Source organism: Mytilus californianus, unplaced genomic scaffold, assembly GCF_021869535.1.
Source record: "Mytilus californianus isolate M0D057914Y unplaced genomic scaffold, xbMytCali1.0.p SCAF_60, whole genome shotgun sequence".
In the NCBI taxonomy this organism is placed as follows: domain Eukaryota; kingdom Metazoa; phylum Mollusca; class Bivalvia; order Mytilida; family Mytilidae; genus Mytilus; species Mytilus californianus.
Genome location: NW_026262713.1, coordinates 273,899 through 290,163, shown reverse-complemented (window position 1 = coordinate 290,163; position 16,265 = coordinate 273,899). Strand labels below are relative to the sequence as shown.

The following is a 16,265-nucleotide window of genomic DNA, read 5'->3' as shown; positions in this document are numbered from 1 at the left end:
CATTTTGTTTTACTTCAGACCTGTACATAAATAATTGGTTAAATATGTGTATGACTTTACCTCACTGACATGGACAGGAGTGATATACAATGTAACTAAACTAAAAAGCAAGCTTTACAAATCGATTGGAAATAGCATGACACGTCAGATCAGTACTGAGCACAAACACAAGCAAAATTAGAAAATGACAGAGACACAAAGTTCTGATCTTCGAGTACTCATTGTTAAAGAAATCTTAATATGTATGTAAGGTTATAAAGACAGGAGAAGAAGTATACTTATCTACAAATTATTTTCATTTACCTGTGTTTAATTTATATATTACAAATGGCGTAGTTTTTTCTCAAATTGTTTAGCATTTCACAGCAGTATAATTCTTTTACTATAATTATTCATCCCTTATTTTTATTCACTTTGTATTTACATTGTATCATAGATCAAATTTATTCGTTCAGTGTATGTTCATTTGGTCACTACGTCAATTGTTTGCACCTGTCCTAAGTCAGGAATCTGATGTTCAGTTGTTGTTTTTGTTGATGTGGTTCATGAGTGTTTCTCGTTTCTCGTTTTTTTTATATAGATTAGACCGTTGGTTTTCCCTTTTGAATGGTTTTACACTAGTACTTTTTTGGGGCCCTTTATAGCTTGTTGTTCGGTGTGAGCCAAGGCTCCATGTTGAAGACCGTACCTTGACCTATAATGGTTTACTTTTATAAATTGTGACTTGGATGGAGAGTTGTCTCATTGGCACTCATACCACATCTTCCTACATCTAGGTAACGGGCTTTGGATTAGAAATACGGAAGTCGTTCTACTAGAGTTGTCTAATGTTATTCATCAATGCAATTCTCAAAACAAACAAAAACTATATAAATATGTATTCTCAAAGCATAAACAATGAAGAGATAATAATAATGATAATTCATTACATTTACAGCAATTATGACGAATTCAGTTAAGAGATTTATCTTGTTGAACTTAATTCAAATATAAAACTTATAAATACTAACAATGAAGAATAATATTTCCTAAATCTTGATATCTACATCACTCACGGGAAGCATAATGTTAAAATTTGCGATAAATAAAGGCAACAGTAGTTTACCGCTGTTCGTTGTTTTATTTACGTTACAACATCGTGTGTTTGAAATATAAACGATAAAAGAGATGTTGTCATTGGTCAAGTCAAACCTCCGACCTCAAATTAACTAAGTCAAGCCCCACCCAAGCACACCTACGTAAAAACTTAAACACGCGTACTATGAACGATCGAAAGTTGATTGATCACGAAAATGATTGTGTATTTGATTTTCCCCTGGCGGTCTAAATTATATACAAGTGCATGTGAAATTTATTTATATCATTAATGAGTGCAAAACTTCCCATAACATGCATAAAGTCCTTTTGTTATAAATTTGATTTTTAAAACAAAGACTCTTTGCAGTCTTCACGGCGAAATATATTGAATCCAACTGTATCCTGTGAAGAAGTTCTAGACTAGCCCCGTGCACCTTTTCTATATGTTACGTTACAACAGCGTGTGTTTGAAATGAGACCAAATTAGGAAATATAAATGACATGACTCGATGCTGGTGGATTGATTTTTACCCATTATTTGAAAATCAGGCGACTTCAGAGCAGTACACAAACATGTTAAAGTTCGTAGTAAAACATAGAACATTATATAGTCGGTCAACTGTGTCAATTTACGTTCACATTACGAATTTTGCTGTATTTGAAACTTTTGGCAAATGAAATGGGACGTTACAAGTTGTTTGTTTGTGATACATTTACGCCAGAATGTTATCAATGAATTACCAAACGCTAAACTTGACTGCATTTCAGTGTATATCAACTTCTTTTACGTAGTGTATATAACGAAAAATGTTGAATAGTTTTGATTTTAACGATATTGTTATGATATGACTGTGTACTATATGACTCCCAAAGGATCGCACTGGCCTGAATGTAGAAGAACTTATAATTTCATCTTTAAGATCGTCGGTTGATACGATAATCCTGAGCTTGATTTCACAAATGATGATGTATATGTTTAAATTTCTATAATCGAATTCCGGTCCACTTTCCAATGTTTCCGTCGAATGTGTTCTATCGAAATAGACTTATTATCGGGTTGTACGTACATAAGCAACACAACAGGATCTGCTTGACACTTTGGGGCAAGAATTATCAGGGGTTTGTTCTATTAAGAACAACGCTTTCACAACGGTTACCACATCTGGAGCAGGATTCTCTTATCTTTCCGGAGTACCAGTGATCAACCCCTCTCCATTTAAGTGTGGTGTCTTTGTTGCTCGGTCATTAATTTTCTTTTTTATGTTTTGTTTTTAATGTACTGTGGTTTGTCTTTTGGTCGTTTTATGGTTTCTGTAATATGAACAAAAATATAGTATTTTTCCTTTATTAAGTGACTGGTCTGCAAGTTGCAAGTTTAGAAGTTCCAAGGGACACAACTGGAGAGGTTTACTTTAGGATAACATGGACTATACCTAATACTGTTGCCTTTATCAACAAATATCAAATTAAAATAACTGTAAATGGTGGAATTGCAGAAAATCTTATTAATATTGTTAAGACAAAGAATCAGTATAATATGACCAACAGACAGCCAGGTCATACTTATGCAGTCGAGATCATATCGGTGGAGACTGCTAGCCGACCTGGAGCACAGACTACTAGTGTTAACTTACAAGCTGGTACAAGTAAGAACAAATCAATTTTTAAAACAGATTGATACAGCAATCAATTACAGCTAGAATATTTTGTACTGTATACTCAAATGGCACTTCCAAGTCGTTGAATATATTTTCATTATATCTGGTTACTTAATAATTCAAAACATTTGGTAATCTCATCTTTTTTCTAAGCACTAATTATTGGTTAAGCGAAATAAACGTCTATTTTTATGCTACTTTTCATGAAGTATCATATTAAATAGATTGACATAATGTAAGATATTGAAGAAAGTCCGTTCAAAAATGTAAGTATCACTGAATGACATACTATGAATTCAGAAATTAATGCGTGCATTTATTAATGCGATTTTTTTTTAAAACAGACATTAATTACTATTCCAGGAAGATCTACATACAGATATATTCATCTAATATCAGAATGCGAGTTTGTATGAATGCAAATCGCACTGAGTTGCTTTATTCACATTAATTAGTAGAAAATGGCTTTAAAATAAGTTTTCACGCTCAGGTCTTTATTTAAACAAGGTAATTACGGGAATTTGGAAGTTGACATGATTAAATAACATGTTTGAAAGTAATCAATGACAAGACAATTAGAGGATTACTAGGAACCATATCTCAAACAGGAGTGTTTTTATGTTTTTATATAAATGTAAAACGAATGGTTCCTTATCAAATACAATCTTATATTTTATTTAAACTGCTAGTGCATAAGATGTTGTTTCAGGAGGCTCCTTACTATTGAGGTGACTATATTAGAATCAATTAATTAACGCTTTTAACATGCCTAATTTACTTTTGTAGGACCTGCAGTACCAAGTGCAATTACAACTATTGACATTTTGGGACCATTAATAACTGTTTCCTGGACTGTTGGGGGTATCATACAGCATCTCAGTGGTACTATTAATGGTACATCGGTGACACCTAAAGCATTTAACATTACACATATTCCCCCATTACAAACTCCACAACAGCAGTTTAATACAGTGAAGAATGGTGAGAGATATGTTATAACAGTGAAAGCTTATAGTAATGGATTTACCAGTGCAGAATTCACCGCAACCATCAGGACAACATCCACACGTATGTTATTTAATGTTTTTCATGTTTATAGAGATGTTCTTTTTACAAAATATTCCCTTCACAATACAACAAAATGAGATTTCAAACTTTTATTAGACGTTATTGATAGCGAGAAAACATGTTATGTAATTATACTGCCACTCTAGAAGTGGGATATATTGCAATCACCTTGTTTGTAATCCATTCGTCCAACAAATATTTTCATCACTTTTCTCCAAAACCACTGAAGAGAATGACTCTATATTTAGCAGAAAACTTAACAGTAATGAATTATAACATGTAAGCATTTTTCTGATCTATCTGTTCTCCGATACTTCGAATTTAAATAAATATTTAGAAATGTTTTACTTCTCATTACAACTTAATAGGATGACATCATATTTGTTCAGTAGTTGAACAGTAATGGGGTATAACGGCGTATAACGGCGTTCATATTGCCGATATAGGGACCTATTGTCCATTTGCCGGTACTTTGAAGTTTTCATTATGTTGAATGAATGCAACAGAAAAGAATGTTTGTTTTTCCAAATTGTTAGGCAACTGATTCCTGTTTTCCTGGTACTTTAAATAAAGTGGTGGAATATTTTACTTGACAAGAGATGCATTCTTGTTGAGTTTTAAAAATAAACTAAACATGTTAAAAGAATTTTTAAAAACTTTGATCAAACTCCTTCATATATACAAAGATTTGGTTAAAAAATTTGACTGCATCTGCAGAAGAGAGGCGTTAGATACCAGAAAGACATTCAAACTCATCAGCAAAAAAAAACTGAATGAAAAATAACAACAGGCAAACAATAGTACACAAAACATAACATAGAACACTTAAGACTGAGCAACACAAAACCCACTAAAACTGGGGGTGATCTTAGGTGCTCCGGAAGGGTAAGTAGATTTCCTCCACATGAAGCAAAATTATTATAAAAATAGAATATTACATCATCACTGTACGGTGATGTTGTTTATAAATCTTTTGAATAAACTTAATATTTAAGGTTGTTAATTTAACACACTAGAATTCTTTTTTTAAAATATTGTTTTGTCGGTACTAACATTGCTTTTGTTTAACACAAATTAAAACATAACTACAAATAGCGGACCAATCACAATTAACTTTAGGCTATATCGTCAATGAGCATGGCACACGTTACCGTTATTTGTACAGTTATATAACATATACTGTTCATTCATTACCATTTTGTATGTTCATCTGGAAATAAACTTTTGTTTTACATTCCCATGAAGATCTCAACATTTTATAAATGAGCCAGTCCATGCGAAAAGGTACAAAACAAAGTGTGCATAATTATTGGTAGCAGACTTGAGATCAATAATACACAGTTACTTTTCCTATTATCCTAAAGCTGTAAGCTGTAAGCTATACACACCTTCATGTGCTGACCCCCTTGTTTTAGAAAGATTTTGCTGAATTATTTTATATATTTCAATCATTTTCAATGTACATTTTAATTTCTTAACTTGCCATTTGTGGGGATAAGGCTCTCGCTTACAATGCAGATATCAATGCAATCACAGCGAGCATCGGTTCGAATTAGATAACTTAACTTAAATTTCAATTTTAAAAACACAAGATGACATTTTTTTTTTGTATTTTCCCTCACGTTTAAATGTTGTCTTCCTTTCTTCAAATATAGGTAGAACTGATGAAAATTATTGACCTTTTGTCTCTATAGTGTCGTACATGGAAAAGTTTCCTGTCAATATAGCATTGTTCCAGGGAACAAATGATTTTACACTTGCTCAAATACAAAACAAAATCAGATATTTCCGTTTTAAACGACACATTTTATGAATGTTTACATTAATGTAAATTATTGGGATAAAATCGTTTTTCAAAAATATTTTATCAAACGTTAACAACACAACGTGTCCTGTAAAGTTTATCAAAAGGACTTTTTATACCTTTTGGCATTGACTGGCTCACATGTTATATGAATCTTATAAATTCTTTGTTTAAATGGAAAGCAAGTTTATATCATTAATGCAAAGGCTGTGCATTTAGAATTGCACATTGGAATAAATATTTATTTCAGAACCAAATCCTCCAGTTATTGACACTTGTGATAACCTGGATCTATATGAAAACCGAATGGATTTAAGATGGAAAGAACCACAAGTACCAAATGGTGATATTTCACATTATATCATCTACATGAGTTCTACAGAAGTTAGAAACATCCATACAGATTCAAGTACAGAGGTTCAAAGAATTGAAAATTTATTGCCACGTTAGTTATTTGTAAAATATATAGTTAAAGTATGCAACTCCATTTAGAAATAATCCTTGATTTATATTATGTAATAGTTTTTTTCTGTTCTGAATATACATAAAATACTTGTAATTTCAAAACGAATGAGATAACATCAGAGTAACAAAATGTCTCATGCTGCTGCATTAAGATCCCAGTACGTGAATTTGATACAATATGCTTATGTTATTTTCAGTCCTTATTCTTTATCAGAATTTGTGATATCAAATTGAGGATATATTATTGTCAACTATAAATGATGGCAAACAATCCTGCCATGTACGCTGAGAGGGTTCTTATAAAATATTTAGTGTATTTTTGGAGAAAATTTATAAAAATCTATCGTATCGTATATCGGGTTTTTGTTTTCTTGTCGGCATTCTCTCCATTCGTTAGGTCATGATATTGTGTTTCATTCGACCACATATAATATAGATTACACTGAAGTATTAATTTGTTTTTTCTTTGAAACTAATTTACTATATATTTTTTTCAATTTAAACTTAATTTTGGAAATATTTTTTTTATAATTTCAGAACGACAGTACTGTTTTCAGATGGAGACTGTCAATGATGCTGTTTCACCTCAAAGTAATAAAAGTCCAAGATCTTCACAGGTTTGCTGTTCCACAAGGGCTGGGGGTAACATAAAGCTCATTACAGAAAATGTACTGCTAAATGACAATTAGTAGTATCTGAAAAGATAAAAGCTACTTTAAAAGTGTAAACGTTGCTGACATGTTGTAAAAAGTTGTTCTAAAATAATGTTTGATATTTTGATAGATGTGGATAATATTTTGTTACTTTATAATCATAAACAATAATTTTTTATCTCTCTTTTCATCGCAGTTTTTTTCCGCACCTACAATAAAAGAGGGTATGTGTTTGTTGAACTGTGTTTAAGTCCGTATAATAGAGATTTATAACAGCTGACGGACTCCGACCCGAGTCCGACTACGAGTCATAGTAAGACAGTTTAGATGACGGGGGCTATCTCAAAACAATACAAAATATTGTAAACATTGTGCTTTTATAATTTAATACTAATTAAAAAGTTGTTATCGGCAATTTACAAACACCAACACACTTCAACAATGGCTTTTAGTTTGTTACGAAGATGTCTCCAAAACGTTCCCATGACCCTATAGCATTTCAACTCGCCAACAACGTGGTAGTCTGTTATAAGTCTGTTCAAAAGCCTAGGTGTGAATTTAGAGTCATCTGAAAGTGATGAAAGATCTGCGTACGGACTTCAACAATAAGCAAAAACCATACCGCATAGTAATCTTTAAAGGATCAAATGTAAACGTTTTTCCTTTAAATGCACAGTTCAAGAAATAAAATCTAAAAAAAATGATATTGCTATAAATAATCAAATAAAGTTTTTTTTTTATCTGAAGCCACACCAACCACCATTTCCCATCAATTTCTATCCCAAACACTTCTCGGTCCTGTCGTTTTCATTCTTTCTTCTTTTTCTATTTCAAATTGATCTACTTACCGGGTGAAGTTAGTCGTCATTTTTTGTCAGTCACCGTTGGTATCATTTGTTCTCAATTTTATGTTTTCTTTTTAAAATTGTTTGAAGAAAGGCTAACATAGAACACTCTATCAAATGCTATTTCGAAAACAACCTGTCAAACTCGGACTCGGAGTCGGGTAGTTGTTGTAAATCTCTTATAGTGCTTTCTTTAGTATGTCCGCTCTGTATCACGTTAAAGATTTGGGTTAAGTTAGTTTGTGCTCTCATACATTTGAAACTTAGTTCACATGTTCATTATGAGATGAACTGATGAATGTATATATATCAAAATTGGACTCAGGACAAACTTTCATGGTATACACTAAGCATTGAATTATGATTCATTAAAATGTTGGTATAAGTTTGGTTTAAAATAGTATCTCATATAAAAATTATTTCTAAATTGAACTGATGATCTCATATGCCTAATCAGGGTTTTGACAAAGATTTCACGGTACACTGAACATTAAATTATGTGAAAATATGTCCCTTAATTGAATTTTCTTAAATCAGTACTAAAACGTTTGCAATGTATTTATTTTTGAGACATTCAAATTATCATGATAATAAATTATATTTCAAATAAGTACAGCATTTACATGATAACATACTCATTTCTGAACCTAAAATAATGTACCTCCAACACATCCATTGTTGTAAAGACACACTTTTCAATTAAAGTTGCCAGATTGCCAAATAATGTGACTTTGGTTGAAGTTAAAAGTAGAAGCATAAAACTATCATGGATGAAACCAACTGACGTTAACGGTGTTTTACATGGATACCGTGTTAGTTTAAGAGTAGAAGGTGTATGTAAAGTGGAAGTAGTTTATCAGTGCACAGATTGTGTTGGAACAGTAAGTTTATAAATTTCTTAATAGCTTTTGATTTATCTGTTTAGATGCAAAAGACTGTAACTTATCATTCTAAATTGGCTAATATTTAAAGAAAACTGCATCCCCTGAACAATTCGATCAGCGTGAACTAAACTAGGCCACTACATAAGACAATTTGTATGATCTTCTACGTCATGTAAGATGCGAGAAGCTTAAATGGATACTGATAGATATTGCGGCATTCTCATCTTTAGCAAATACCTAAAAGTAAAACCTTATTTTATATTCTTAATTTGATAACAAGACTTATCAGTATGTTTACGTAACGCAGAGATCCGGCAACCGATTTGCCTTGTGCAAACACTGAAAGGTATTTCTCTAAAGATGGATATAAAGGTTGAATTTTGCACATTTAGACAAAGAATAGGTTGATAAATTATCTCAGCTCAAACATTTTAAGTGGGCGTTTGTTGTGAATTATAAAACCTTTTCAAACATTTTGCCTCACAACGTTTGTTAAATCAATCAGTGTTTATCAGCTGCATTGTTATAGTTTCCAGTTGTTGATATGCACCTGTATAAATTAATGACAATTATGTTTGTATTATTTTTTTCTATTCAAATGAAATAATTTTAAGAAAAACTGTCAATTTCTTTGCTAGACTTTAATTGTTATTTTAACTTTGTTAAATTCAAATTCAAATAAATAAAAAGAGAAAAAATATCATTATGCTTTTTGTGAGCTTTTTAATACAAACTACATGTATTTATTGCCATACTGATTTAATAGTATTTTCCAAAATTTCAGCCTAACATAACAAAATAACAAGCCAATACCCCTTTCTATGCCTGCTTCATTCTTCGAAAATTGGCGTAGGTGTAATATTACCAAATCATAGTACGTCAGATCCGGTTGCATACGAAAAAGGTCGAAAAAAATATTCCATTGCATTTGACAGTTGTAGGAAATTCATCCCACATTTAATTGCAATAACAAAATTCTGGGTCATGAACATATATCTTCGGTGTTGCTTAGCACCATTATTTTTTTATTTGGTGTTTCTATAGAATATTTTGAAAACTTCACATGGTTTCTAAAATTTTTACACAGGTAAAAAAGAGGTATAAATTTGATTGGTTAACTTTCAGGGATTGTTACTTTTTCATACGCAATGAAATGATATTTGAAATTTTGTCTATGGTATTGCACAGGATAAAAGTTTACTCATGCTTAGTATTTCCGTATTTGAAATTAAGATAAATTCTGCACAATTTTTTGAAAAGTGCAAATTTATCAAAGACTAATAGGGGAAAATCAATGGTGGTATAACACCTAATATTAGAAGCAGTACATCCACCTTTGACCTTGTGAGTAAACTTATTTGTTAAAATTTCATGCGATTCAAAAGGAATATTACAAAAAATAAAATATTCCGAGTGGATTGGGTCTCATAAACACATTTTGTGAGAAAATTACAATGAAATATGATGCTACCATGAATATTAGCAGACAGAGCAAGCCATACTCAGTGTTTTCGGGAGCTGTTTTGACTTTTTCTCTTTATTTCTTATATTCTGCTATTAAAGGAAACCTTTTCTTAAGTAATACTTTAAAACATATATAGTGATAAGTAAATACAATTATTGTTAAAGCAGTAACAACAAATTATTCACTAAAAGGGCAGCTTTTTATGTCCTTCTCATGAACACGGCGTAAATTTAAATTATTAAATGTTCTTTGGAGTCCGTAGACTTTTATACGAACAGTTCATTCAGCTTGAATACTTATAGTTCTCATTTATTATAACAGTTCTATAGGTGAAAGTTATCCCAAACGTTTGATTTAATGGCCTAAAAAAATATATGAAATTAGAGATATAAATGAACCAAAAGAGACGTTATTACTAAGACAAAGAAGTCCGTTAGTTGTTTTTTTTCATCCTTAAGTCAACGTGTGTATCCTATATAACTAATTGTAAGCAGATCAAATAAATATTTTATCATTTATTGATCCAAACTATATTCTATGATGCTGTTAGAATTGGATTTTTCGCAGACATTTTCTCGAATCGCTGTAGATGTCGTCTTACATATACATTACACTAGATCTTCTAAAACTATTGACCTGAATATGACAAAACGTGACACGTATGCTTGAACCAGTATCACAAAGAGAAAAAGTCAAATTCAGTTTATCTAAAAAAATTCTTCTTTATGTGTAATACCACCAAATCAAATTACGTCACATCCGGTTGCATACGAAAAAGTATTGAAAAGAAATATTCACCTGAATAGGAAATTTATCCTACATTTGATTGCAGTAAAATAATTCTGGGTCATTTGTTATTTGGTGTTTCTATAGAATATTTGGAAACTTGAGGTTACATGGTTACTTAATCTATGACACAGATAAAATAGAGGTTTAAATTTGATTGGTTAACTTCCAGTGATAGTTATTTTCTTATATGCAATGAAATGTAATTTGAATTTTTTTTTCATTACTGCACAGATAAAACTTTACTTATTCCAAGTATTCCTTTATATAAAACAAAATGATTTTTGCATTATTTTTTAAAAAGTGAAAATTTTACAAAGACTAATAGGGAAAAATCAATGGTGGTATTAAAAAAGAACTCGATATATTAGACACTCCATGACTGATTTCAAATCAATGTGATGCAAGTTTTAAATTCTGAAGAACTCCATTTTTTGGCTAATTTGATATTATTTAGAAAGTTTGGACATAATTTTTCTTTGTATAGAGACTGTAACGAGGTATTATCCATGTTATAAGCAACAGTATAAATTATTCATTGTTATATCAATATTTCCTGTGAAACATTACTCAATTGCTTTTCTCTATTTTCTGTAATATGTTTTTCAGCAAACAATTTTCCCCAAAACCTGTGTTGTCCAAAAGAAGTTGAATATCAATTCTGTAGATGCAAACTCAAAGGTTGTTACTACGATTGATGGTCTGTTCCCATATATCATTTATGATGTCTGGATTGCTGCAGTAAATGAAAATGGTGACGGAGAAAAAAATGCAACATTGTTTATGTCAGATTCTGAAGGTAAAACATTTCCATGTATAAGAACCTTGAATGATAGTTAAGTTGAAAGTGATCAATACTATTTTGATGTTGAAAAAACAATTTTCCTATGATAGTTTATACCTTGACCCCAATCAACAGATTTGCTTGCAATGAGATTGCACTTCAAACTTCAAACGGAATTCCTAACATGGTTTGTATAAATCCCTTATTATTTAGGCAGTATGATGTATGCCTTGCGCAGTGATATTAAGGCACTTTACAAGAAAAATGCGTAAAAATGCATGTTATATAGAATTGCATATCATAAGAAAATGGCAAAAAAATCAGGAAAACAGAGATCGTAGAATGAAACATAAAGACCTATATTTAATCTTGCATGGGTTTTTCGTATCGAAAGTGAAAGTAGTCACGTGACCCGAGTCGCCACTGAAGGTCGTACATTACATTTTCAACTCAAAAGTCCAGCGTGTTAAAGGAATCTTTGAATGTGAAACAAAGTATCAATACATTCGTTTGAATGTATATTTTCTCAAAAATGCTATCCAAAGATTGAACTATACTGTCTTACGGTAAAAATTAATGTAAATTCGATGAAAAATGTGATTTTTGTTAGGAAATACCAATTTTATACTATGATATTTCAATGATATAAACGCATACCAGTGTTTGGATAGCAGTTTTCTTTTAAAAGAGATATCAGTCGTTTTAAATCATGTCCAATCAAGTAAATCCATCTTCAGTAACACACTGGACTTTTGAATTTTTTAATCGTGTACCGTTTAATATTGTTTTACGTTCATTATCAACAAACGCTTTGATGACGTGATCGGCTGTACTCAATAGCGGACAAAACTCCGGAAAAATGTTACACATTGAGGCTAGAATGATTTCTCCATGTTGAAGATCTCACTGTAATTTTTAAGATGAAGGACAGCAATAAAAGCGTGTACATGTTTTGATTTTGTGTCAGGATCTTGTTCCCCATATCCCATTCTATTCATTATTGATATGTATGCATTACTTGTCTTATTAAAATTAAAAGTATTAATGCCGCGTATTTTAAACTCCGGATTTCAAGTAATGTTTTATATAGTATTAAATAATACTGGAGATATTGTTCATTTATTCATTAAATATAAATATTTGCAACGTTTATCCTTGTAAGAATAAAAAAATAATGTGTTAAAAGACCTTAAAACTACAGTATTTTCCCAGATTTGCATTTTTTTTATTATATTGTTCGTGAATTCAATTAAGGTTTACACAAGATAAATTTGTGAGAAAAAATGTAAAAAGGATTCATGAATCCCCTTTTTGAGTCTCGCCTGTGATTGCTGCCATCAGTGTGTGCGTGGGGAGGGGGGGGGGGGGCACGGTCATCAGTGTAAATTGTAATGTTGACTGCCAAAATTTTATAGACCTTCCGAGATTATCGTAATGACTATTATCAAAATACAAAATTAAGATATTGAAACGTTCTCTACAAATTCTATTTCTTGAACTTGAAGAAGCTATAAATGTCCAAGAATCACAACATTTCATGAAGCACCCTCCTTCCCACCATGTATTAAAATGTAAACTGAAAAAAAACAAAGTCCATTCATCAGTAAAATTCGATATTAAAAATAAAATTTTTAATTTTGCTAGATATTATCTCATATATATAAATAAAAGAGCTAATCTGCCCAACAAAAAGAATAATATATGAAGGTGGGAGACTATCTTTAATAATGTTAACTATAAAAAAAAATTCTTCATTCGTGAAATATAAAAAGAAATCAAAATTTAGCTGTCGCACTGTCCCAAGTTTCGTAAAATCTCTGTTTTTTTTATTGTGCAACACCTACCTGATTCTAGTCATAATTCTATATTGTCTGGATATTTGCCTGGATTTCCGTTGACCTGCATTTTAGACAGCAAAATTTTCAGCAGACACTACTCTCAAAGTCAGTGTGAAAAATTATGTTCTTTGGTAAGTGTTTGAAGTGGCAGAAGTTGGTAATGGAAAAGAGAATATAGGGAAGAATCACGCAACTGAGCTAGGCTCTCAGAATATACAAATTGTTTGTTCTATGCTGTGTTCCACTACTCTTCCAGGTTAGAGTTTGAGCACTTACAAATATATTTAACCCTTTACCAGACTTGGGCCTTTTATAGCCGATACTACAGTATTGGTTTTCTCATTTTTGAGGGCTTTACAGTGGCTAAGTATATTTGCTTACATGTACATCTATTTCATTTAAACTCTAGTGGGTAGTTGTGTCAATGGCAATGATAAGACATCTCATTCTTTGCAGTATATGGAGGACAAACATAATCTGTTTTGTTACTCAGCTCACACAGGATAGATATGAGGCATGCGAGAATTCAAATTATACCTGTGTTAATGTCTTGTACAAATATCTTTTTATTTTATTTTGAGACCATATATATATATATATATATTTAATCATATATATATATATATTTAATCTACAATGTATATTTAGGAATTATGCACCTTGATCAACTTAACAATCTCACCATTGTCCTTATAATAGATTTTTAGAGATTCTTTCAGTGGCAATCATATCACTTTATTATTTTCATGCCCAGCCAATGTCAATAAAAAAGAACAAAGTGGATAAACTATAAGCAGGAATAATTGGTATGGGATTTGCTCATTGTTGAAGGACGTACAGTGACCTTCAGATGTTTTTGAAGTTCTGTGTCCTTTTGTCTTTTGTGGAGAGTTGTCTCATTGGCAATGATACCATATTTTCTTATTTTTATAAGGAATGCAGATTATTATATGTGACATGTCTAGTCATCATATTGTTCATACAAGGAAGGCGGTTAGTAATTATTGATATGTAATTTGTTTCTTGTATTTACCTTTTTGATACAACATATACATAAAATACCATTTTACTCCATAAAGAAAAGAAAATACATAGATTTCTATTTCAAAGACCTCCACTCTTGGTATTAAATTTTCAAAAGAAAACAAACAAACAAACAAACAAACACTGTTTTTCTGAATCATTGATCATAAACAAATATTAATGCAATTTTTTATAAAAATGAAGTAAATATCATTATAACAGATAAATTGGGTCACAATAACTTATGTTATAAACTTACTATTCATTAAGTAATAAACAACTAAGAATGTCCGTTGTCATCTTAAAATTAAATTGTAGCGAATACGTCCCTTGGTTTAATATATTTTCGGAAAGCTTTAAAGTGTAGCTTCAGTTTGAAACATTTCCTAAAAATTTACATCTGTACTTCAAGCATATAGTTGTATTAGTTCTTGATCCTTTTCATTAATTTTGTCTTGAACTTTACAAATAGTGTTTTCTTCTCCAGATATGTGACTAATTCTATCTGACCAGTGACGAAGAAGTGTAACAATATGAAATTTAGGTTACACATAAATCATTGTAAATAGTAACTGGAAATGTACACTCAGGTATTAGGTAAAGCTGAAATAGAAAAAATACAAAATTACTAATCACATAAACTAAACAGAACATTATCCCAGAAGCAATACACAGAATGCAAGTATAGCAGTTTTAACAAAAAAGTAAAAATCTAGGCAACAGATCAATAATGTGTCAATAGAGCATCAAAATATAACCCAAACTGTTCATGTTATGCCCCATTCAAAGAAGTGTATGAGGAAAGTGATTGTTCTTCCAATGTTAATCCATCCTACATAGGGTTAATGGTTTTTTCATTGAGCAAGTCCTCATTTTTAAGGCTAGAAATTTTCACATTATAAAAGGCATAAGTAAATATATTACTGTTGTGCATTTTATCAGGATTCTTTTTCTTTCTTTATATTTTCCTCAAATCACAGGAATTTGAACTTTGTCATTTGTTTCAATTTGGTGCAATTATTCATGCTAGGTACCTGTATATTTTTTTTCAAGCACACACTTGCAGTTTTTAAATTAGCACTTTACTACGTTGGAGGATGTTTGGTATTTAACAATACATATGCAGATCAATAGTTTGTATATAATAAGGATTTTGATGTTCCTTTAATTTTCCACAAAACTTGAACTAGTAATTTTCCTAATGCAGTAATGAAAAAGTCCTGTATATTCATTTGTCCTAGCTATAGCTAGTAAACAAGACAAAAAAATAACATACAGAGGCACATTTTTTAAAATGAAAGTACAAAATGTATCAGAACTATAGAACACCAGAATCAAAATTGTAAATAAGAAAAACATTCTTCATAAATTGGTTATGTGCAAAACATGAAATATTGCTTATTATGTCAAATTTTAATGTCCCATGACTCTTGAACAAATTAGTGGAAATTAATGCAAAGCCTAATTCTTTATAATTTGGTAAAATTAAAAGTTAACAAGATTTACTGACAATGATGGTTTTTCATTTTCTGTCAGTTGACAGACATATTAAAAAGAGCAGGGTGTCAGATAAAACACTCATGCACTGTACTGTAGTGATGAAACAGGCTATATCATTCTACATGAAAAGTTCTCAATTCGACCCTGAAAAGGACAAATTTTTTTAAAAGTCTTCTTCTTTTGTTGTTTCTACTTAATAACAAATAAGTATAACATCAAACTTTTGTTACAACCACTTACCCTTGATCAGTTACTGAGTCCAGATTATGGAAATGAATGCACCAGCCCATCTGACTCCTTATGTACATTTTTTGCAAGACCGCTCAATTATCAGGTTTTCAGATGAATTGTAGAGGGATAAAAATCTTCATTCATTCATATCTGTTTCCTAAATTAAAAAATGTTATAGATTATT

General features: G+C 30.9%; 1 protein-coding gene across 1 annotated transcript in view; it reads left to right on the top strand.

The window, feature by feature from the left end:
* Positions 1-16,265, top strand: part of LOC127707244 (uncharacterized) — a 38,354-nt gene that overhangs the window by 6,905 nt on the left and 15,184 nt on the right. The window contains exons 6-11 of the mRNA XM_052211795.1: positions 2,430-2,723; positions 3,522-3,803; positions 5,858-6,052; positions 6,610-6,714; positions 8,276-8,451; positions 11,315-11,504. Of these exons, the coding sequence (XP_052067755.1) occupies positions 2,430-2,723; positions 3,522-3,803; positions 5,858-6,052; positions 6,610-6,714; positions 8,276-8,451; positions 11,315-11,504 (1,242 nt within the window). The remainder of the gene's footprint in view (positions 1-2,429; positions 2,724-3,521; positions 3,804-5,857; positions 6,053-6,609; positions 6,715-8,275; positions 8,452-11,314; positions 11,505-16,265) is intronic.